This window comes from Emydura macquarii, unplaced genomic scaffold (assembly GCF_026122565.2).
Source record: "Emydura macquarii macquarii isolate MOO-44397 ecotype Brisbane River unplaced genomic scaffold, CSIRO-AGI_Emac_v2 contig_629, whole genome shotgun sequence".
Lineage (NCBI taxonomy): Eukaryota > Metazoa > Chordata > Testudines > Chelidae > Emydura > Emydura macquarii.
This window is the reverse complement of record NW_027130766.1, coordinates 3,990,870-4,013,702: the sequence shown is the minus strand read 5'-3', so window position 1 is coordinate 4,013,702 and position 22,833 is coordinate 3,990,870. Positions and strand designations below refer to the sequence as shown.

General features: G+C 55.8%; 1 protein-coding gene across 1 annotated transcript; it reads left to right on the top strand.

The window, feature by feature from the left end:
- The first annotated feature begins 5,804 nt into the window (after positions 1 to 5,804).
- Positions 5,805 to 22,759, top strand: PDK2 (pyruvate dehydrogenase kinase 2). Its single transcript, XM_067541082.1, has 11 exons — positions 5,805 to 6,005; positions 8,611 to 8,752; positions 11,306 to 11,377; positions 13,652 to 13,836; positions 14,981 to 15,070; positions 15,668 to 15,745; positions 16,098 to 16,174; positions 16,775 to 16,873; positions 17,487 to 17,594; positions 17,936 to 18,049; positions 21,224 to 22,759. Exons 1-11 carry the CDS (start codon positions 5,885 to 5,887, stop codon positions 21,362 to 21,364), a joined length of 1,227 nt encoding a protein of 408 aa, XP_067397183.1. The 5' UTR covers positions 5,805 to 5,884; the 3' UTR covers positions 21,365 to 22,759.
- Positions 22,760 to 22,833: the final 74 nt, after the last annotated feature.

The following is a 22,833-nucleotide window of genomic DNA, read 5'->3' as shown; positions in this document are numbered from 1 at the left end:
GACTTGTGCACACACGGTTGGGCCTTGTGCACGCACGGCATTGCTTCACCTGCTCTCCCCGCCTCCCCCAAACAGGATCTCTCACACGCTCAAGTCCGGGCGCACAGGCGGCCGCTACCGCTCACGATTCTCACAGCGTGTTGGCGGGGCTTGTGGCACGACCCCAAGCCGCCCACAGACCCCGTGACCCCCTTGTCACGTGCTCACATGCAGGTAACTAGGGCCCGGCCCCTGTTCTCCCCCTTCAACTCTTTGCACACGGACGCTCATCCTCCCCCCTCTGCTTGCACGCATGGCCACGCGTGCATGGACTCGCACTTGCACTGATTCACTCGTGTGGTGGCAGATGCGGCGCACAGATGCTCACCTTCCCCTGTGCGCTCTCTGATGCACGTTCGTGGTCACCGCTTCTCCGCGGCCTGGGCTCCGTTTCTTCCTACTAAGCCCTGATCCTGACGTACATTCTCTGCAGCTCAACAGGAGAGGGGAAGTGGCTCCAATACTTGGAACCCCCTTGAGGCCCCTGACCTTGTAGGGGGATCAGCTAGGGCCGTGTCTTTCAGCCTCATCGCAGGCCCCTCTGAGCTCCGCACTGGACACTGGATGTTTTGCCACTGGAGTTTCTTATGTGAGAGCTACTGGTACCTTTCCCTGCTTGTCCCCAAGATGTTCTCCGGGGGGCAGGGGGGAAGGAGCTGATTGTTACTGTGATTCAGTGGGTGGAGAGCTGTGCTTTTGGTTTGGAAAGGGTGGACGTTGTTGGGAGGGTGGCAGGTTTTGTCCTCACCGCGGGGTCGGCGCCGTTTCCTCTCTGAGATGACACGAACGTAGCAGGTCTTGGCTCCCTGCCGAGGATGGCTCAGTTAAACGGCTCTTTTCACCCAAGGCTTTGCTGCGTAACCAGCCAAATGGATGGGTTAAAAGCTGTCGGATCCTCATCGAATCCTTCTAAAGACTCAGCCCCACCCTCTTGGCACTGACAGGGTGCAAAGGGCTGCAGGCCGGGATCTCACTAAGATTTCAAATGAATCTATTGCAGCCTTGATCTGCGTCGTGCCTCACCTACTACCTTACCCCCACCACCGAGCTGCTCCTGTCAGCCTGGCTGGAGCCGATGCAGCTACAGAAGAGCCGGACTCCATGTGCAATATCTGTCCGCGCCTGAGGAAGTGCTAAGGGGGAACCTCACAGCTCTTTGTATCATCTTAGCTGTTGGAGATCCCAAGGGGAGTTGCTGCTGCTGGCGCTTAGTTTTACCAGGCTGGGCAGGTTTGCTCCGGAATCAGCAGGTTGAAATGAACCAACAAGCCGGGTGTTTGGATGCCACACGGGGCTGGGAGATGGAATCCCATGTGCTCTATTCCCAGTTTATGGGCTGCCACGCCAGCCTCTGCCCCTCCACATTCCCCACTTTCTGGTGGCTGGATCTACCTAAGCCTGGAGCCGGAGGTCCCCTCTCCAGCCCCGCCTAGGCGGTAGCACAGGGCCTGACCACAGGTGTCCTACGCCAGGAAAGGCCCGGCATGGGATGCTTTCCCAGGGTTACCGCTGGTCCTGCCCCCCTATCGCTGCTCAGCTGTGAGGTGCCACCTGGGTCCTGCCCCAGTCAGCGCTCTGCTTGCTGCAGGATCAGCCCACACCCCTTTTCCCATCCCGACCATGCAGCTGAGTTTTCATGCTGTAGCGCCGTCAGTGGGAAGGATCCACTGGCGTGACACATTCCATTCCCAGCGCCCCCCAGTCGCCGAGCACGTTCCACTCCCACGCTCTTGCTTGGGGTGGTTCTTGCAGGCATCAGACAACGCTTTAACAGGGGGCGTCACCAGGGGTTACAATAAAGGAACCTGCAAGGATGACTGTGTCCCCCCTGTCCTAGGCCGACCCCTCTCTGACACTGCCTCTGTGCCCTCAGCGGGGGGTATTAAACGGTGTATTTGGCTGTTGGTCACTGGAGTTTGTTCCTTTTATGGTACTGGAGGTCTGGAGTTACTGCGCCGTGATGTGAATATGCTTGAGCAGCTATGATGGTGTCAAATAAAAATTGCTCCTTGATTTGTAACATGCAGTTTCCTACCGTCCATCTTCCTTCCACCCGCCCGGGGTTAAACACAGATGCATGCTCTGGGTACTAAGCACCTGTCACCAGTAGATCTCAAAGCGCTTTGCAAAAGAGGTCAGTTTCGTTATTCCCATTTTACAGAAGGGGAAAGTGAGGTGCTAGTAGCAGGGCCGGGCCGAGGACCCAGCGCTCCTCAGTTCATTGTTCCCTCCATTCGGCCACGCTGCCCTTCTCTACCAACCACCCCCTGAACTGTAAATAGAACTGCAGCTCCGGGGTGCTCAGGACACCGGCTCCGATTCGTCTCTCGTTTCTGCCCGTACAAAGCCAGAGCACCGCTGTCTAATTCACATCTGCTTTGGAAACCGTGTGTTCTAGGCCAGGACCTGCTTGGTGATACTGGGCAGCAAAAGTGGGTTTTTGGGTTGCCTGGGAACCAGAGAACACCTCAATAAGGGATCCTCCTTTGGATTTGTTACAGCCAAACCGTGGAGGAAACTTCACCAGCATTCTGGGAAACAGAAGCTGGCCCGCCGGGTGCTCCATTAACCCATTTGTAAACTGCATCACATGCAAAGGAAAGAAGCATATTTTTGTCTTGGTGACATGGGGCTCTAAAGATGCAAAAACATATGGTAGGCTGCAGGACTAATAAGCCATAGTCCCTTGGCCTGGCCCCTCGTCTCTTTTTGTTCTGTGTTTGTACAGCACCTAGCACAAGGGAGTCGTGGTCCGTTGGGGCTTTTAGGTGCTACCCCACTTCCGATAGCACAATAATAAAGATCTGGTTTTGTCCTGTGGAGAATCGGTCCAGGAGCAGTCATGTTTTCTTTGGCCACCAGGTGTCACTGCAGTAGTTAGGTATGGAACCGATGGGGGGGGGGGGGGGGGGGCTGTATATGTGCAAGGTTATTGCTGAGGTCAGTGCAGTGCTGTTGTGGGGGTGAGCCTGTGCGGGGGGCAGGCTGGCCAAGAGAATTTAGGAAGGGCCATGCTGGGTCAGACCAAGGGTCCGTCTAGCCCAATATCCTGTCTTCCCAAGGGGGCCAGTGCCAGGTGTTTCAGAGGGAATGAACAGAACAGGCAACCAGCAAGTGATCCGTCCTGTCATCCACTCCCAGCTTCTGGCTGGGGACACTCAGGGCCTGGTGTTCCATCCCTGCCCATCCCGGCTAATAGCCATTGATGGACCTGTCCTCCGTGAACTTATCTAGTTGTTTTTTGAATCCAGTTATAGTTTTAGCCTTCACAACATCCTCTGGCAAGGAGTTCCACAGGTTGACTGTGCCTTGGGTGAAAGAAATACTTCCTTTTGTTCATTTTAAACCTGCTGCCAATTCATTTCATTGAGTGCCCCTGGTTCTTGTGTTATGTGAAGGGGCAAATAACACGTCCTTAGTCACTTTCTTCACTCCGTTCATGATTTTATCGACCTCTATCACATCCCCCTTAGTCATCTCTTTTCCGAGATGAATAGTCCCTGTCTTTTTAATTCCCCCTCATTGGAAAGCTGTTCCATGCCCTTAATAATTTTTGTTTCCCTCCTCTGTACCTTTTCCAGTTCTAATATGTCTTTTTTGAGATGGGGTGACCAGAACTGCATGCAGTATTCAAGGTATGGGCATAATGTGGATTTATACAGTGGCATTATGAAATATACTGTCTTATCTATCCCTTGCCTAATGATTCCTATAACTGTTAATTTTTTTTTTTTTTTTTTGGCCATTGCTGCACGTTGCGTGGATGTTTTCAGAGACTATCCACAGTTATCCACAGTGACTCCGTCTCTTTCTTGAGTGGTAACAGCTAATTTAGACCCCATCATTTAATATGTATAGCTGGGATTATGTTTTCCAATGTGCATGACTTTGCATTTATCAACAGTGAATTTCATCTGCCATTTTGTTGCCCAATCACCCAGTTTTGTGAGATTCCTTTGTAACTCTTCGCAGTCTGTTTTGGACTTAACTATCATGAGTAGTTTTGTATCATCTGCAAATTTTGCCATCTCATTGTTATCCCCTTTTTCCAGATCATTTATGAATATATTGAACAACAATGGTCCCTGTACGGATCCCTGGGGGACACCACTATTTTCCTTGCTCCATTCTGAAAACTGACCATTTATTCCTCCATTTTGTTTCCTGTCTTTTAAGCAGTTATTGATCCAGGAGAGGACCGTCCCTCTTATCCCCTGACCACTTACTTTGCTTAAAAGCCTTTGGTGAGGGACCTTGTCAAAGGCTTTCTGAAAATCTGTGTACACTATATCCACTGGATCACTCTTGTCCACGTTTGTTGACCCGCAAATAATTCTAGTGGATTGGTGATGCACGATTTCCCTTTACAAAAGACATGTTGACTCTTCCCCTAACAAATCGTGTTCATCTGTGTCTGATAACTCTGTACTTTGCTACAGTTTCAACCAATTTGCCTGGTACTGAAGTTCGTTTTACTGGCCTAAAATTGCCAGGATCGCTTCTAGAGCCTTTTTAAGAAATTGGCATCCCATGAGCTATTCTCCAGTCATCTGGTACAGAAGCTGATTTGAGTGATAGGTGACGTACCACGGCAGTTCTGCAATTTCACATTTGAGTTCCTTCACACCGCGTGGGTGGATACCATCTGGCCCAGGTTCCATTACTGTTTAATTGATCAATCTGTACCCAAACCTCCTCTCTTGACACCTCAATCTGGGACAGTTCTTCAGATTTATCACCTAAAAAGAATGGCGTGGGAATCTCCCTGACATCCTCTGCAGTGAAGACTGACGCAAATAATTCATTTAGCTCCTTCACGGGGATGCTCGAGGGCTCCTTTAGCACCTTGAATCATCCAGTGGCCCCTTCCTACATCTGATGCACTAGTCGGGGGGGTTCCTCGAAGGGATCTAGGTGCCTAACTCCCCTTGACTTCTATGGGCATTAGGTGCTGAAATATCTTCGAGGACGCGGGCCTGCGTCACGGCTGGGTGGGTCACTGAGTGCAGTCCCTGCTATCACACACAGCCCCGGTGTGTAGGCATGTTAATCAATCTGTCTGTCTCCGTTACCTTGTTGTCCCCGCCCACCCCTGCGGTTGGGAGGCTGCTGTGGAGCTGCCCTCCTTGGGGGTTTAGAAACCTCATTTGCAGCCTCAGTTTACCCGGGGGTCAGTTTATCCCCATTTGTTCTTGAGCCAGCATTGTCCCTTAGCTCCAGCTCCCATCCGCACAGACAGCCAGCAGCTCCCCCCTCGGACTTGGCTGGGGCAAAATGTTAGTGCCCTGGGGTGAGCTCAGCTCTGACCCCCGCCCCCCCCCCCATTGATTTAGCAGCCCGGCTCTGCCCTGGAGCCGTGGCTGAAATCGTCTTGCTTGAACCGGCAGGACCAGAACTGGACAGGCCAGCAGTGCTTTTGTGGGGCGGGGCAGGGAGGGGGGTTAATGGGGTTGGGATGGGTGGCAGGGCCCTGGCCAGGGAGGGGTTAAGGGGATGGGGGGAGGGCTGTGGGGCTCCGGGTAGGAAGGGGTCAAATGGGTAGCAAGGGGGGTGGGAGGGTCTAGGCTGGGCATCAGGGCCGCAGGGCAGGGAAGGGTTAATGGGCGTGTCGCGCTGCTGCCCCACGTGGGTCCGCGCGCACCCCATTGGCTGGCGGCGGCAGGAGGGAGGGTTGTTTTTGAATATCGATTGGCTGGGGCCGGCCGGGGGGGGGCCTGGCCGGAGCTGATTGGCCGGCCGGGCCGCAGAGCCTGGTAGCGCAGCGCAGCTCAGCGCAGCGCGGGCCGCTGTCGGGTCCCGCAGGCAGGTGCCGGGAGTCCCGGCGCGCGGGGCGGCCCCGGGCGCGATGCGGCTGGTGCGGGCGCTGCTGGAGAAGGCGGGGCGGGCCGCCGGGGCCCCCTCCTACATCGAGCACTTCAGCAAGTTCTCGCCCTCGCCGCTCTCCATGAAGCAGTTCCTGGATTTCGGTAAATACCCCCCGGCCCCTCCCCCACCCGGGTAAATACCCCCGGAGCACGGTCCCTCCCCCGGGTAAATACCCCGGGCTCCTCCCTCTCCGGATAAATACCCTGCCCCCCCTCCGCCGAGGGCTCAGTCCCCCCTCCCCTGCCGGGTAAATACCCCCTTCCTCGCCTCTGCTGGGGTAAATACCACCTGGTACGTGCAAGCCTCCACCTCTGGGTAAATACCCCCTGGGCGTATCTACCCCCTCCCCCAGGGGCCTTTCCCTCCCCAGAGTGCATTGACCCGCTGCCTCCCGCCTGCATAAATCCCCCCCTGGGTGCTGCCTGGGTACTTACCCTCTGCCCGCCCCAGGTAAGTGACCCCCAGGCCTTGTGGGGTCACTGTCCCTCTGTCTGTCCCCTCCTCCCCCCATATTCCACTTTCCCTTTGCCCTCTGGGATGTCTGACTGGTACACAGAAACCCTGAAAGGATCCCCCCCCCCACCCCGGAAACTCAGATTCTTTGCAAAGAACAGCAGGCGACGGGGGTCCCACCATACTGTCTAATCCCTCCCTCTCCAGACAGCCGCAGCCCGCCCTTCCTAGCCTCGAGCAGGGGGGCTCCTGGGTTCTGGTCCAGTCCTTGCTGTCGACTCCTTTCCTGGCTCTGTGCCTCAGTTCCCCATCAGTCGCGTGGGGGGAGCCAGACCGAGCCATGCCCGAGGAGAGGGTGTGAAGATGGATTCACTGGCAGATCCTTGGTCTGAAGGAGACAGGGAAAGGCCAAGGGGTTTATTGCCGTAAAGTGGCTGAGCAGCACAGCAGCAACCCCTTCCGTGCTGGCTCCCCTTACGCTGCGCTGAAAGGGGTGTGTGTGTGTGTGTGTGTGTGTGTGTGTGTGCGCACGCTCATCTTGTATCCAGGGCCCTCTGTCGCGTCCTAGACCCACTGGCAGCTCCCGGCACCCCCTCCCCACAGCGCTAATTGACCCCCGGCGTCCCTCCGTTTCCTGTCACTTCTCTTTCCAGAGCATTCGATAAAGTCCCTTCCGTGGCATGCCTGGCTGGCTTGCGCTGCGTGGCAACCTGCTGACACGTGTGCTGGTGTGTGTGTGTGTGTGTGTGTGTGTGTGTGTCCGTGCATGCACCTTCGTCTCCTTTCCGCTCGCCTTCAGAGCAATCTGTGCCGGTGTTTAGCTGCCGGTGGTGCGCAGACGTGCAGTAGCTCAGGTTACGTCTGTACTTTGTATGCGAGTGAGTTACACACACACACACACACACACACACACACACACACACACAGTGTCCACTCCCCTCCACGGAGCTATACCCTTGTTTACCGGCCTCCCATCTGTTCTCTTCCCGCTGCAGTTACTTTATAACCCTGCTGTGACCTTACTTCAATAATCAGCCCCTTGACCCTGGTGGTTTTTCTGCTTCAGACCCTCCTTCAGTATTTTGGCCCATCTGATGGCCCATGTCCCTGGCACCAGGGGTGCTTTTGACTGTGGGGTGGGGGTGTTGGCTGGATTCCTCGCAGAACTTGGAGCTGCTGCCAGCGCGACTGTTAATTTCCTTTCGGCCGGCCTGCGTTGGGAGTTCCCCCCCGTCATTAAGTCTCCTAGTCTGTGCCTGTCACTCAGTGGCAGGACAAACTTCTCTTTCGACAGCCCGCTGTGCTGTGCTTAGCAAAGCACCGGGCACGGCAGAGCTTTGGGACACGCAGCAATTCTTCAGGACTGTGTGTGCTGAACGCTGAGCGGATCACTGGTGCCAGGCTGTGATCCACCTGGTGCAGCAATTTCCGTGGTACCTGGGGACCCCCCTGAGTTCTCTATTGCCACTATCCCCCCTGTACAGATGGAATGACGTGTACGGATGGAGGGACCTGAGGCACGGAGAGGTTAAGTGACGTGCTCAAGGTCACTCTGTGACTCAGTGGCAGAGCCAGGCACAGATCCCAGAAATCCTGATTCCCAGTCTTTTGCTTAAATCACTAGATGACCCCACCTGCCTTGGAATAATAGGCTATTCCCTCCCCATTTCCTGTGCTGGTTAGGGCAAGTTGGGCAGTAATACTGCTCACAGCCAGCATTGCAACCTGGGGTTCGCAAGCGACCTGGCCTCCCTTGTGATTTTCCCGACCAATATCTCCTGCTGGAGCTTAGCTGTGGACAATCTGACTGACAATTCCTCCCCACCCCTGCCACCCCCATCCTGAAAATGGTGCCCGAGACCCAGACGGAGTTCAGTCTGTTGGAAGGGAATGTGGCCTAGTGGTTAGCGCTCTGCTCAGTGGGGGAGTGCGCTGGGGCTGTGGTGGGGTCCTGAGGGGTAATGTTTATGGACCCCTATGAGATCCTCTGATGCAAGGGGCTGTGGAGCGGTGAAGGGTAAGAAGCCAGTCGGGGCTGGAAGAACCAGGTAAACGCTCTGGATTGAGCGGGCCATGAGCACCTGCTCCCCAGGGAGTCCGACTGGTGGTCTGATGTACCACCCTGCGCTGATATTGGGGGCAGGACAGGTGGGGTTTCTGGAAGGGATGGGTGCCTCCCTCCCCATCTTCAGGCTCGGGGGTTGCTGAGAATCCTGCTCTTCGACCTGCTAATGGTGGGGCTTCCCTCTCTAGGGTCCAGCAATGCCTGCGAGAAAACCTCTTTCGCCTTCCTGCGCCAGGAGCTGCCCGTCCGGCTGTCCAACATCATGAAGGAGATCAACCTGCTGCCGGATCGGGTGATCAGCACGCCCTCGGTGCAGCTGGTGCAGAGCTGGTGGGTAGGATGGCACTTTCGAGGAGGGCACGCAGCACTGCCAGCCTGCTGCGTGTGCACACGTGTGTATGTGCGCACGTGTGTGTGTACCCTGGACTGAATCCATTTGGGTTTATCTGAGGAGCAGGGAGATTTCCAAACCGCCCTTGGCTTTCTAGGGGAAGTGGATGCTGCTGGTGGGTGCTGTGCCCCCCACAGGTCATGGGGCAGCGAGTGTATTTAACCCTTGAAAGCCCCCTGGCCCTGCAGCTTCATGCTTGGATTTCTTCTTCCTCCGTGTACCGGTTTTGCTGGACCTTGTTGTCATTTCACAGGCATCCGCTGCTGTGCTCTGGGCAGGTCCTAGCAGGCCAACAGGAGGGTGAAGAAAGGGGGAAACGTCCCTTTAAGTTTCCCCCCAGCTCCCGGCCCCTGACTATCAGACAGCAGCAGCCTGAACTTTGTCCTACTTTCCGGGCTTGCAGGATCACGTGACAGTTTGTTTGTGCAATTTCCTCCTTCCCCCGGCCCAGACCAGCTGGATCCTGCGGGCTGGGGGCAGGAGCCGAGTTAATAGTGACTTTTCCCTCCAGGACTGTGGTCAGCTGCTGCCTGGAATGTGTCCCCCTGAAAGGTGCATTCTTGCACCGGGGATCTCAAGGGGCTGCCCGTTAACCCTTGGCTGCCTGCTCCAGTGGCGGGTGGGCAGGGGCTGGCTTTTAACCCGTGCTGCTCCTTGACCCCTTCGTTATTAATCTGCAGGGTCTAAGCACCCGGAGATTGGCGGGCCGTGAAGGAAGCGGGGGCTGGTTAAGGTGATTGTCACCTGGGGGTTGGTGCATCTTCAACCCTGCCGACTTTTCCTTCCTTCCCCACCCCGTGTCTCTTTAAGCAGCCCCTCCTCAGGGGGTCGGGTAGGTCCCCGGGCTGCACCCCTCTCCAGCATAGCTCTCTGCTGAGGGGGTTCGGCCTGGCAACCCCACCGCAGCGCCCCGTGCGTCAGGCGGTGAAGTTTGCTGGTGAGCAGCTTATCCTGCCCCCCTGAGCCTCCATACCAGGCATAGCTCTCCCCATGCCCTTACAGCCCCCCCTGCTATTCTAGCCCTTCCATCCTGCCCCCGTAGCTCTCCTGCTGTTCCCGCCCTGGGCTCCCTGCATAGGACTCCGTCCATGCGCCTCAGTCCTTCCCTGCAGCCCCCCGCCCACTATTCCAGCCCTGGCCATCCCACACCCAGTTCTGCCAACACGTGTGCAACATCCCTTCTGTTCCAGGCCAGCCTTCTTGGCCAGGGTCCCCTGCTGCTCCAGGCCTGGCTTCTCTGGCGTAAGACCCGCATCGTATTGGGTTGCACGGTGGCTCTGGTGACGGGGGCCCAAATGAGCACTCGCCTTGTACCCCTAATCCCCTGGTGGCGGGATCAGCCCCCTCCGCTCTAGGTGAACAGCTCCTGTACTCCTCCTCCTGCACCCTCAGGATCCCGGGGGCGCACTGAGCAAAACTTCCTGCTCTTCCAGTCCTGGTGCCTTTGCAGCCGCTTCCCTGCAACCTGAATTCCCCGAGGCAAATGTAACAAAACCGTTCTGTCCCCGAGCGTATAACCAGCCTGCTTAGGAATTTGCCGCTGTCATGGGGCCCTCTGGAAAGAGCTGTGTGTCAGGAGGGAAGCTGTAACGCAGGGGAGGGAACAGCTGACCGGCTGCTTGCTCCGGCCTTGACTGGCAGACAGGCCTGGGAAGCTGAGGCTGGGGGGGGGTACGGTGCACCATGTGTCCCAAAGCCTCTGGCGTGGTGCAGGCCGGGGAAGTCGCTGGCCCGTCCGATCATGCAAGGCTCCGGGCTAGGCCTGTCTCTCCTGTCCCTGTGTGAGGAGGAGGGCTGGATGCCAGTGCTCTAGGGGAGGGTGGGAGAGCCCCACTGCCTGGGCTGGGCTTCCAGGTCAGGCCAGAGATGGACCTTTGGAATATGCAGTCGGGGGTGGGGAATGCATTTGATGCAGTGAGTCCAAGCTGTGCTGGCTGCAGGTTCAGATCCTGTCAGGGGCAGCTAAGCGGAGTTGGCTTGGTGTCTGCCTGGGAGAGCTTTGCAGGAAGCCTGGGTGCTGCTGGAAGCAGCGTTCATGGTTCTGCAGGAGGCGCCCTTCCCTCTAAATCAGGCGCTGCTGCATTGCATGAGGTGGTGGCGGGGGGGCTGGCTGAGTTTCTGGAGGTGCCAAGCAAGGATCTTGGCTGTTAAAGATCCCAGAGTGTTCTTCGCTTCCTGTCCTAAACTGCTGCGGTATGCGTGTGCAGCTGCTGCTTCCTGCTCCAGAGATGGCTGCATGTCAGCTGTGGATGAAGCAGTTCCTGTTTGTGAAGTGCTGTGCCTAGACTTTGTGGTTCCTCTTCCCCCTGGAGAATCAGTAGGTGGGTGGTGGGCTATTGCCATGGCACATAATCTCTCCTGAAAACGATGAAGGGAGCAGCCGGGGCCCCAGTCACTTGAGCGCCGGGATGGGACCACTTTGCATTGATCTCCCAGCGTGTGGCTGGTGGAATATAAATGGAGCCTGCATTCCTTTTCCGTCCCCCTCCCAGGTATGTTCAGAGCCTGCTGGACATCATGGAGTTCCTGGACAAAGACCCTGAGGACCAAGGCACCCTGGGACAGTAAGTTGGGCGTGGGCTGACCGGGTTTGTAGACAGACCAGGAGGGGTCACTGCAATCCTGTCGTCTGACCTCCTGTCTCCCCAAGCCCAAGGGACTTCCCCCAGAACCTGGATTGAAGCGTATCTTTCAGGTCTCTGATCTCTTAAAGACCCCAAGTGATTGTGAGGCCACACTCCGTTGAGCTGTTCCAATATTTAATTGCCCTCACGTCTAGGAAACCGCATCTTATTTCAAGGCTGAACTGATCTAACTTCAGCTTCTAGCCATTGGATCTTGTTATGTCTTTGTCAGCGAGATCGACACCCCATCTCCACCCAGCTTTCCCGTGTGTAGCTGCCTACGCACGATCAAGTCACCTCTCAACCTGCTCTTTGATCAACTGAGTAAGTTGAGCTCCTTCAGCCTCCCATTTCCAGCCCCTGGATCACTTTTGTGGCCCTCCTTTGAAATCTCTCCAGTACGTCCACCTCCTTCTTTAAGCATGGACAGCAGAAATGGACACCGTATTCTGGTAGTGATCTTACCGATGCTGTGCACTTCTCTTCTACTTCTCTGTGTGTGCATCCCAGGATCCCTCTAGGTCTTTTAGCGACAGCGTTGCACTGAGAGACTATCCACAAGAACCCGACTCCTTCTCTGCGTTACTGCTTTCCAGTCTTTAGGCGTAATCTACTTCCTTTCACCCCAGACGAGTTACCCTCCATTTGGGTGTATTCAAATGCATTTTGTTTCGATTGTGACCATTTAACCAGGCGACTCAGATAACTCTGTAACATTAACCTGTCCTCGTTATTTTTGCTCCCCCACAAATCTGCGTGTCCTCTGCAAACCTTACCAGCAAAAATTTTATATTGTCTTCTAGATCGTTGATAAAAATATTGAATAGCGTTGGACCAAGAACCAGTCTTTGGGGGGGCCTGTTAGAAACAGCCCCCCTCGTTGATATCTCCACACTAACAGCGAGCTGTTGTGCTCTGTAATTGAGCCAGTCTGTAATCCATCTCATGAATGCCTTGTTAATTCCACGTCATAGGAGTTTTTTAATCCAAATGTCATCTGGCACTAAGTCGAATGCCTTGATGAAATCGAAGTATACCATATCTACGCAGTTCCCTTTCTCAATCAGACCTGTAATCCCGTCAAACAACAGGTTTGTTTGATCAGACCTGCTTTCCATGAAACCATGCTGACTGGCTTTAATTGTACTGTTAGCCTCTAATACGTTGACAGAGTCTCAGATTAATCGTTCTCTTGTTTTGCTTGGAGTCGACATCAAATCCCTTTGCCCCTTTTAAAATATTGTAACGACAGTGGCTGGCCTCCAATTTGGAATTTCTCCTGTTTTCCAAGATTGGTTAAAAATTACCAGTAGGGATTCAGCTGGTTCGGTTAAGGCCCCGGGGGTCTAAGTTGTATGGGCCTGTCGATTTGAAAATGTTTAATTTTAACAGCTGCTCCCTCACGTCTGCCGTTGTTCCAGACGGTAAATTTTCTATTCCACCTGCCACATTGTAGGTGATGGAGACGCCCTCTTGCTTCGTTCCGGATACAGACGAGAAATACTTGTCCAATGTTTTTGCCTTTTCTGTATCACTGTTTATGGTGTTTGCCATCAGCATCTAGCAATGGACCGATACCTGAGTGAGGGTTCCTTTCGCATGGCCGCATTGAACAGGGCAGTCATCTTTCTTGCTGCCTCCCGTCTTCCAGATCCTGGCAGGGACCTCCACTCGGGCTGGGTTTGGGCTCGATTGTCGCTGACGTTTTGTCACCCATCTCGAAGATCCAAGCATCCTCCCCCAGCGCTCCAGAGCCGAATCCTAGCCACGCCACTTCCGCCCATCTCTAACGCGACCTGCCCCCGAAAGATCCATGTCAGCTGTTCAGTGAAATCTGCTCTGGGATTTCCCAGGGAGCGGCAGGCTGTTTAAAGCAGCGGTTCTCAGCACACCGCTGCAGCCCATGTGACATCCTCAGGGCCATACAGGTAGTGCATATACTGTGTGGACGCACAGCTGCATATGCATCCCACGATGGTAAATAGGTTGAGAACCACTGGTTTAAAGCCTGCGTTAGGGTTCGACTGGGGGAGAGACTGGGTTACTCTGTATCCCTGGAATGGGCTATGTATCGTTGCCCCTGGCCTCCTTGTCATAGCCTTCTGGTTCCAGTCTTGGGGGAGCTGCTGTATCCTCGCCTGGCTCTAGGATGAGCTGACCCCATCTCGCATGGACTAACCCCCTCCCCTCGCTCTGCCTTCCTCGTCTTGCCAGGTTCACGGATGCCCTGATCACCATCCGTAACCGGCACAACGACGTGGTGCCCACCATGGCGCAGGGGGTGATAGAGTACAAGGAGGCCTACGGGGACGACCCCGTGTCCAACCAGAACATCCAGTACTTCCTGGACCGCTTCTACCTGAGCCGCATCTCCATCCGCATGCTGATTAACCAACACAGTGAGTGAGGGCAGCCCCGCCGGCTGCCTCCCAGGGAGGGAAGGGGCGAGAGGCTGGGAGATATGATTGCTGTCTATAAATACATCAGAGGGATAAATACCAGGGAGGGGGAGGAATTATTTAAGTTCAGCGCCAATGTGGACACAAGAACTAATGGATGTAAACTGGCCATCAGGAAGTTTAGACTTGAAATTAGACGCAGGTTTCTAACCATCAGAGGAGTGAAGTTCTGGAACAGCCGCCCAAGGGGAGCAGTGGGGGCAAGAAACCGAGCTGGCTTCAAAACTGAGCTTGATACGTTTATGGAGGGGATGGTCTGATGGGACAGCCTAGTTTGGCAACTGACTGATCTTTGACTACTGGTGGTAGATATGCCCAGTGGTCTGTGATGGGACATTTGAGGTGGTGGGTGCTGAGTTATTACAGAGAATTCTTTCTTGGTGTCTGGCTGGTGAGTCTTGCCCACACGCTCAGGGTTTAACTGATCGCCATATTTGGGGTTGTGAAGGAATTTTCCCCCCGGGCAGATTGGCAGAGGCCCTGGAGTTTTTCGCCTTCCTCTGTAGCATGGGGCATGGGTCACTTGCCAGTGGATTCTCTGTACCTTGAAGTCTTTAAACCATGATTTGAGGACTTCACTAACTCAGTCCTAGGTCAGGGTCTATGACAGGAGTGGGTGAGTGAGGTTCTGTGACCAGCGTTGTGCAGGAGGTCAGGCTGGATGATCATAATGGTCCCTTCTGACCTTACAGTCTGAGTCTGTGAGAGGAAGGGATAGAACGAGGGCGAGGTGGGCTGCAGAGGAGAGGTGGAGTGAGGCAGGGATCCGATGCTGTGATGAAGGGCACGGTCTTGAAAACGTACATGGGCTGGACTAGAGGGAATCAGGGAATAGACACTGTGAGCGGGGAGGTCCCCATTAGGGGACGGGCAGAGGGATGGAATTTGTGGATGGGTGAGGAGTGATGGGGCAGGAGAGATGGAAACTATCACGCCTGCTCTTGATCCTTCTGGGATCCCCCTCGTATGTTCCGGTCTGTGCTGAAGCCCTCCACGCGCTCTCTCTGAGGCACACACACAGACACCCCACCTTCGCGTTTCCTTCCCCTGTGCGCCCCTCACCCCTCCGTCTCTTTCCATGCAGGCTTGCTCTTTGACGGCAGCACCAACCCGGCTCACCCCAAGCACATCGGCAGCATCGACCCGCACTGCGACGTCTCCGAGGTGGTGAGAGGTCTGTGGGTGTCGGTGGCCCGCGGTGACGGAGAGGCGGCGTCCCCGCCAAAGGGTGGCCCCCGGGTGGTGGAGCGAAGCAGGCGAAAGGGTCTTGCCAAGACGAGGTTGCGCTAGGGTCTCGGGGGGACTGGCTGGCTCAGGAGATCAGCAGGGGGATGTGGACCAGGTCGCTGGTTCTGATCCATGCCAGACCAGCGGGGGGCGGAAGGCTGTTTAGTTTGGTGGATCACAGCCTGGGTTACCGGAGGGCGACGCATTCACATGACAAATGTCAGACTGCCCTTGGGGGTGTCCCGGAGAAGCCAGGCACTGGTGGGCCGTAGAGACTGAGCTCCCCTTCTCCCTAAAGGGGAGACCCTGCCGAGCAGGGCACACTGGCGGCGCGTAGCCTGGGGGAAGCTCGTCCCGCTAATGCCCAGCCTGCCCCTGTTCTGGGACCAAATAGCGTGCTCCTGTCGGCCGTTCCCGGCCCTGCTGAAATTCCTTCTCTCCCATCGCTTCACTAAGTCCCGAGCCTGTCTCAAGGGGAAGCAGGTGCTGAGCTCCGCTCTCTTGGGCAGCGTCTGAGCTGACCCCGCCTCTGCCCTCTCTTTAGACGCCTACAACATGGCTAAGCTGCTGTGCGACCAGTACTACATGGCTTCGCCCGATCTGGAGATCCAGGAGGTCAACGGTGAGTCGACAGGGACCGGCAGGCTCCGCGGACAGAGGCAAACGGGGGGTGGGGGAGATGCTGGAGCATGTGGGTGCTCGTGGGAGAGCCATTGATAGATCAGCGCGACTGACAGAAGGCTCTGCGGGAAGCCAGGTGGGCCCCGTGGGTGGCAGTAGTGCAGGGGTTTGCACGGGGGGTGGCTTTGCCTGTGTGTTACGCTGGGAGTTGGGTATCTGAAGAATAAAACCTGCGCCCAGAAGGAGGGGCCGGAGCAGTCCTGGGCCTCGGTCCTTCCTGGGCTGGAGAAGTCAGGCCAGGCAGCTTACGGGAGCGTTTCCCTTATACGGCCGCCGTGTTCTTTCTCTTGCAGCCAACAATTCCAAGCAGCCCGTCCACATTGTCTACGTCCCGTCTCACCTCTACCACATGCTCTTTGAGCTCTTCAAGGTAAGGCTTCTGCCTCCGTGGTCCTTCGCCTGTCGAACTCCTCGCTGTGCCGGGAGGTTACGAAGCGGGAGGGAGCCACGGGAGAACTTGGCAGCCTGTCTGCCTGACCCCACCCATGCAGTAGGTACCGGCGTTTACAACTCCTGCCTCCGGCATTGGGAGAGGTGGAGGCAAGGGAGTACATGTACGAAGAGGGGGCTGTGAATACATCAGTTTTTCTTCTGGTTAAGGGATGGGTAAAGGCAAGCACTTCCTCAGCCACAGTGCCGTTAACCTGTGGAACTCAATGCTGCAGGATTCTTGTTGCAGGAAGTAGCTTAGTAAAAAATGTTAGAGAAGGAATTGGCTAACGTAAGTGCAGGGCCATCAGCACGGGAGAAAGGACCAGCAGACCTCTGCTTCAGGGCATCTGCAGCTCACCGGCTTGAGGTCAGGAAGGCACTTCCTACCCTTACAAATGCTGCACAACTAAGTGCCTTTTGGGGGTCGTTCTATCTTCCTCAAGCATCAGGGTGAGCAGGAGGCAGGGTGCCGGGCTGGAGGGGTTGACCGTCTGTCATCACAAAATCCTTGATGACCCTTGCCTTTCTTCCCTTGCAGAACGCCATGCGAGCCACTGTGGAGAGCCACGAGTCCAGCCTCCGGCTCCCAGCCATCAAGGTGATGGTAGCCCTGGGTGAAGAAGATCTTTCTATCAAGGTAGGCGACCTGGGCGGTGGCTGAGGGTCTGAGAGGGAGGAAGGGCCCTAAGCGTCAGCTGTAATGCGGGGCACAGGCTGATTCCCAGGGAGTTCGCTGCTGCGGAGCCCCCTGCAATGCAGCGGGAAAACAAAGGGAGTGTGGCCTAGCGGATAGTGAGGGAGGCCAGAGGATCCTCTTGAGTTCTGTCTGACCGACCACGGGCCTGAGTCTTTGGGGAATATGCGTGTGGGTGTTTAGCCCACACCCCCAAATGCTGTCTAGCTTCCCTTCCCCAATGGAGCTCCTCTCTGGAGCTGTCTGGGATGCCCAGAGCCAGTCCTTGCTTGAGAGTTTCCCGCTTGAACCCTGAGACTTGTTCCCCCGCTCCTCTCCCGCGGGGCCTGGCCTCTCTAGGGCGTTTCCTCCAGCCAGGAGGGCTGGACAGCATGCCCTGTCGTGGCCTATTGATGCTTCCTCTGTCTCTGCCAGCGGCAGGCGCTGCGGGGCTCCTGGGATTTTTCCCCGAGTGCGTGGGAAGGTGGGAAGGGGGCCCGGCTGACACTGCGGGAGCCGAGCCGAGCGAGGCCCGTGGGGAATGGCCGGGCTGCTGACGTGTGTTTCCGTCGCGCAGATGAGCGACCAAGGTGGCGGGGTTCCGCTGCGGAAGATCGAGCGGCTCTTCAGTTACATGTATTCCACGGCGCCCACCCCCCATCCTGGCTCGGGCGGGACACCCCTGGTAGGTAGCAGATCTGGTCAGGGGTGACTTCGTGGGGTGGGTTGTGGAATTTGCTAGGTACTTCTAAGTAATCACCTTCCCCTGCAAACAGGCCCTCCGGAGCTCTGTGCAGAGGATCTCTGTAAACAGCCTGCATAGATACCGGTCTATCAGACCATGTGGCGGTGGTGGAGGGCCTTTGTCTGACAGCCTGGTAGTGGGAGGAGGGCCTGGAGGGGTCCTGCTGTGTGACATCTGGGTGGGTAGGGGAAGTGTCGGAGGAGCGAGGACCCTGATGGCTGGGCCGTCTGCAGAGACCTCTGCCACCGTAATCCCCTGTCCTCTTCTCCCCTCCCCGCCAGGCTGGCTTTGGCTACGGCCTTCCGATTTCCAGACTCTACGCCAAGTATTTCCAAGGGGACCTTCAGCTCTTCTCCATGGAGGGTTTTGGGACAGACGCAGTCATCTACCTGAAGGTGCGTAAATCATCCCTCACGTCTCTCCTTCTCAAACCCACTGGTTCAGGCATCCGCTCCCTTGACTCCTCCCAGTCCTGTCCGTGGCAGGGACCTCGTGTGGAGGGGGAGAGCTGAGAGGAAGGCTGCCCAGTGGTTAGGGTGCTTGTCTAGGACTTGAGAGGCCTGCGTTCAAGTCCCTGCTCTCCCACAAACGCCTTGTTTGACCTTGAGAAGGTCCCTTAGGGCTTGTCTATACAGGACGTTCTCACCAGTTACACCAGTACAACTATACTCCTATGTTCCCTGTATGGACACACTTATACTGGAATAAGAGTGTCCCCAGGGGAAGTTCTACTGGTCTAACTGCATTCGTTTAAATTCAGACCTTGGCTTATTCTGGGTCTCATTTAATTGCCATCTGGAAAGTGGGGATGGCGCCATCGCCCTACCTCACATGTGGGCTCTGAAGATAAATTAAAGGTGGTGAGGTGTGCATATGGTACCACAGTGGGAACCAGAGCTGGAAGATTTTGCTGACAGTCTCCCGTCTCCTCCCCCCGCCCCCCGGCTTTTCCTCTTCCTTTGTAACAGAGAAGAAAATGAGCCCCTGGCCCATGCACTGACATTGGGTGGGGTCTTCATAACTTACAGGCTGGTCCCCCATTGATGCTGTCCCTCCATGTGAAGCTCACACTGGTCAGTTTCACTCTGTTCCTTGTCAGTTTCACCCCCATTCTGCACTTGGCCCAAGGCAGTTCTGGTAATGATGGAGAAGTTTTAAAGCCCCAGTTCCTCATTGCCCTGAACCTTGCAAAAGTCGCATCCACTTGGCACAGGCGTGTGCCTATGGTTGCTAAATCAGAACGGGCGGGAGGCTCGGGGCTACCGCTAACGCCCGTTTTGCGTTTGCACTGCACCGCTATAAATGACCCAGCGACTGGGCTTCTGACCTCCTGCCTGCACTGGTGGGATCTGGGCAGGGCGTCTCCATGGACTTGGGTGGAGCAATGCCTGTTTCTCACTGGGGCTGAATTTGGCCCATTCGGTTCTGTGTTTAAAAAATGAAACACAAGAGGGGAGCTCAGCGCGTTATTGGCCGCCTCCCTTTAAATCCCCTCCCTGTGTAATCCGCAGGTACCTCCTGCTGGGGACACACCCAGTTGATATTGCTCCTTTGCCCTCTTGCTCTGCTAGGCCCCATGGTTCTCATAGAGCTACCACAGCTAACACAGGGTCTCATGGCCCCTGCTGGTCTCTCTCCCTGCTGTGGTGAGACTCTAAATAAACCCAGGTGTTTCGGAGTTCAGTTAGCAAATCCGCTAACCTCCCCCCCGAGCACTTCTTCCGTGGGCCCCTTGCATGCGATTTCCGGCCCCATGCCTGTGTGATTGTCTGGTTTCACCCACGTGGTGGTTGTTGAGGCATTGGATGGACTGGATGAGGTCACTTGTAGTGATAACCATATAGAGGACCCCTGAATTTTGAAAGTTGTGTTGCGGGGGTATTGATCCTGGAGCTGTGTCTGCAGGTGCTGGCAGGAGCTGGTGCTGCTTTGAGTTGGTCTGTGGGAAGCTACAACAACACGGCATAAAATCTTTGTCAGCTCAATTGCCGTGGTGTTCACAGTGAAAAGATATTTAGACTTTTCAGTACAATAAAAATGTTCTCAGTGTTGGTTATCCACACTGGACGACGTTTCAAAAACAAAGAGGAACCTAAAGTTAAAAATCCCAGAGCCTAAGTAATTCAAGGACACCTGTGCCATTGACCGCAAATCCTGGTGGAGGGATATTAGGTTGGTTGAAACATTTCAGCTTTCTTGACTTGTGGAAATTCAACATATTGGAAGTGGGGTTGGCTGCAACCGTAGTGCGGGGTATCTGTTTATCACTGTTGTGTCTGAGTGTGTGTGCTTTCCCAACACAGATGGGCATTTTAAGTGTGAAATTTTAGTAGAAAAAAAATCTTTGCAGAATCTGAAATGCTGCTGACAACTAGGAAGCGAATTAAGAAAAGATACAGAACCTCCACTTTAGACAACTAAAATGGGGAGAAAGTAACGAACTAGCAACCCACAAAATAAAAAATGATTAAAATGTTTAAAAATGGTGATTTAGAGCAATTAAAAAAACTCATGATTTTTATTCACTCAGCTGTAGCTAACCCCGTATAAACACCCTGACTTGATGCAACTTCTCCTGGCTTCACTCCATAGCTGGTGTATGAGCAGGGAATCAGAAGCGCTGCGTTCAGACTGGCCCTTACGCAAAAGCCTATGGGGACATTGTCAAAATCTTGTGGCGGGAGCCGGGGTGAGGAGTTAGACTAGCGCAGCCTGGAAGTTTTCTGACAAAACTCAGTGAAATGTTTCGCTGACTCTGTTACAGATTCAACTACACCTTTATTGAAATATAGGCAGACTTCGCTGCCTCTTCTCTGCTCCCTTCCCGCTCCCCAAACTCTGGGAGCTGGGCAGCGCCTCTCTGGCTCCCAGAGCTGGGGGGTTGGCAGAGAGGCAGAGGGCTCTGCGCCCCCCTTTCTCCCCCCCCCCCCCCCAGCCTCTGGGCTAGAAGCCTTCTCTAAGGCCAGCTGGGAAGATTCCCTTTTGGGTATCCCCAAATGGAATCTTTCTTTAAATCCCTCCCCGTGGAAAATGTTCACAGATTTGACATTTCGTCCCCAGTCGAGAGGAAACTTTTTTCCCCCCCCCCCTGAAATGTGAACGTGTCCATGGGAAGCGATTCCCTTTTTCAGCCAGCTCCGGCGAAAGCCCTCCGGAAGCAAATCCAAGATTTGACTTGCAGAGTCTGCGTCCCCCCCCCCCCGCCTGCCCTTCTCTTAATGCAGATTGCCCCCCAACGTGTACACTCCCCCCCCCTTCCCCGTGGCCAGGAAATGGAAGTGAAGAATCATTAGCAGAATCTTTAATGTCAAACTCCTGTATCAAGAAGGCAGCCTGACGGTCAGAGTGGGGGCCTGGAAGGCAGGATTCCTGGGTCCCTTGGGTGGAAGGCAGCAGAAGAGGGCAGAAAGTTGCTACCAGACACCTCCGAGCCATGCTTCTCAGTGGCTGGCTGTGCTGTTGGGAGGGTGCCTGAAGGACGTGGCGCCTTTCGGGGCGGATTCACTGCAGAGGGGGGCTTTTCTCCTTTCCGCTGATGTGCGGTGACCCGGTTGCCTTGCGTCCCACAGGCCTTGTCGACAGAGTCCGTGGAGAGGCTGCCCGTGTATAACAAATCAGCCTGGCGCCACTACCAGACCATCCAGGAGGCAGACGACTGGTGCGTGCCCAGTACAGAACCAAAGAACACGTCCACCTACCGGGTGCCCTAGGCCTGCCCCGCTCCCGGGGGTGGCCAGTGGCACTCAGAGACGGAGAAGCCGACGGGCTGGGAGGGGGAGAGAGAATCTGTCCACAACATACACACGCAACGTGTCAGGAGAACTTGAGCGATGGACTCTTTCTAGTGACCCGTCCGGCTAACGCTCCGCCGAGGGAGGAGCGTGAATGATTTCTTTTCATGGTATGTAGCATACAGTAGCCCGGGCCGAGCACTGCCCGGCATCTGCTGGGCTCCCCCATCCTCACCCTAGAGGGAGCCGGGCAGCCTCTGGGCATCCTCCATTGTTGAGAGTTTTACCCAGACTCCTTTTATTCAGCATGGAGCTGTCCTTTGCCCCCCCCCACCCCTTGCCACTGGGAGGAGGACAGGAGTCAGGCTGCGGAGATGGCTTTTATGGTGATGGGGGGGGGGGGAACCATCCCTCAGGCCGAAGAGTTTCAAATGTGGGGAGAGAGTAGGGGGCAGCCTTGTAGGTTCAGGTGCGGGGGCCCTGCGTGATGAGCCAGGCACCAGAACGGCCAGTGGGTCCCTAGCACCGGCCCTCAGGTGTGGGGAGAAGTCAGGTGTGTGGTGTGGGGGAGGTGTGGGGAGTCGGGGCATCCGTGCGGTCCAGGGGGCTGCCGGGAGATCCAGCTGGGGTCGCCCTTCTCTGAGCGGAGACAGTGAGATGGTCTCAAAGGGAAGGGGTTGTCGTCAATCCTACCCCGCTTGGTGGGCATTAGAATAGCCCCCGGGGGCAGGAACAGCTCCCCCTGGTGCCTGGGGGGGGAGGGAAGGGAGATGGCAGTGGCGCCCCTCCCCGATTCCCAGAGGGGGTGCAGCAGCCGTCTCTCCCGGCGTGTTTGAATGCGAGGCACTGTGGTGCCTGCCCGGCTCGGAGCAGCTGTCTGGGTCTGTCAGAACGCGGGACCCCTTCCCCTCCACCTTTGAGTTCCTCCTTCCTGCCGCCCCCTCGGCATGGCGCTGGCTGGAAGACGGCAGAGGCGGGCGGTGTCTAAGGCAGGCGGGGTGACTTTGCCATGCAGAGGAGAAGCAGGTGAGGACCTTACGGGGCCCTGAGGTGCGAGGGATTGTAACTCCCTCAGCATTGCGTGAGGCCCGGGCTCTGGCCGTGTCCTCTTCTCTCCCCCCTTCTCTTCCTGACCCCGAAGCTCCCCTGACACCTGCTGCTCCATGTATCTTCACACTGCCACGGTGCCGGCCCGCCCTGCATGCCCCACGTGTGGTTGATTTCCATGGCATGCTTTCACATCACTCGGACAGGATCTGCACCGCTGCAGTATTTTTGACGGTGTGGGCGGAACCCCGCTTCTGCCCCAGACACGGTGGGTCAAGTGGGGGCGTTTGTCCCGTTGTCGATCAGTAAAAATGACGTTGTCCAAGACCGGCCTGCCCTTGCTGCTGTTCTCTTTGGCTTTCGAGGGCTCCCGGCGCGTGGGGAGTAACCCCTGGTGTTGG

Excerpts from the sequence above, each read along its gene's own strand:
- PDK2 (XM_067541082.1), top strand. The coding sequence starts at position 5,885 with ATGCGGCTGGTGCGGGCGCTGCTGGAGAAGGCGGGGCGGGCCGCCGGG. Across the intron at positions 8,753-11,305 it reads GTGCAGCTGGTGCAGAGCTG|GTATGTTCAGAGCCTGCTGG; the intron begins GTGGGTAGGATG and ends TCCCCCTCCCAG. Across the intron at positions 16,874-17,486 it reads AAGAAGATCTTTCTATCAAG|ATGAGCGACCAAGGTGGCGG; the intron begins GTAGGCGACCTG and ends TCCGTCGCGCAG.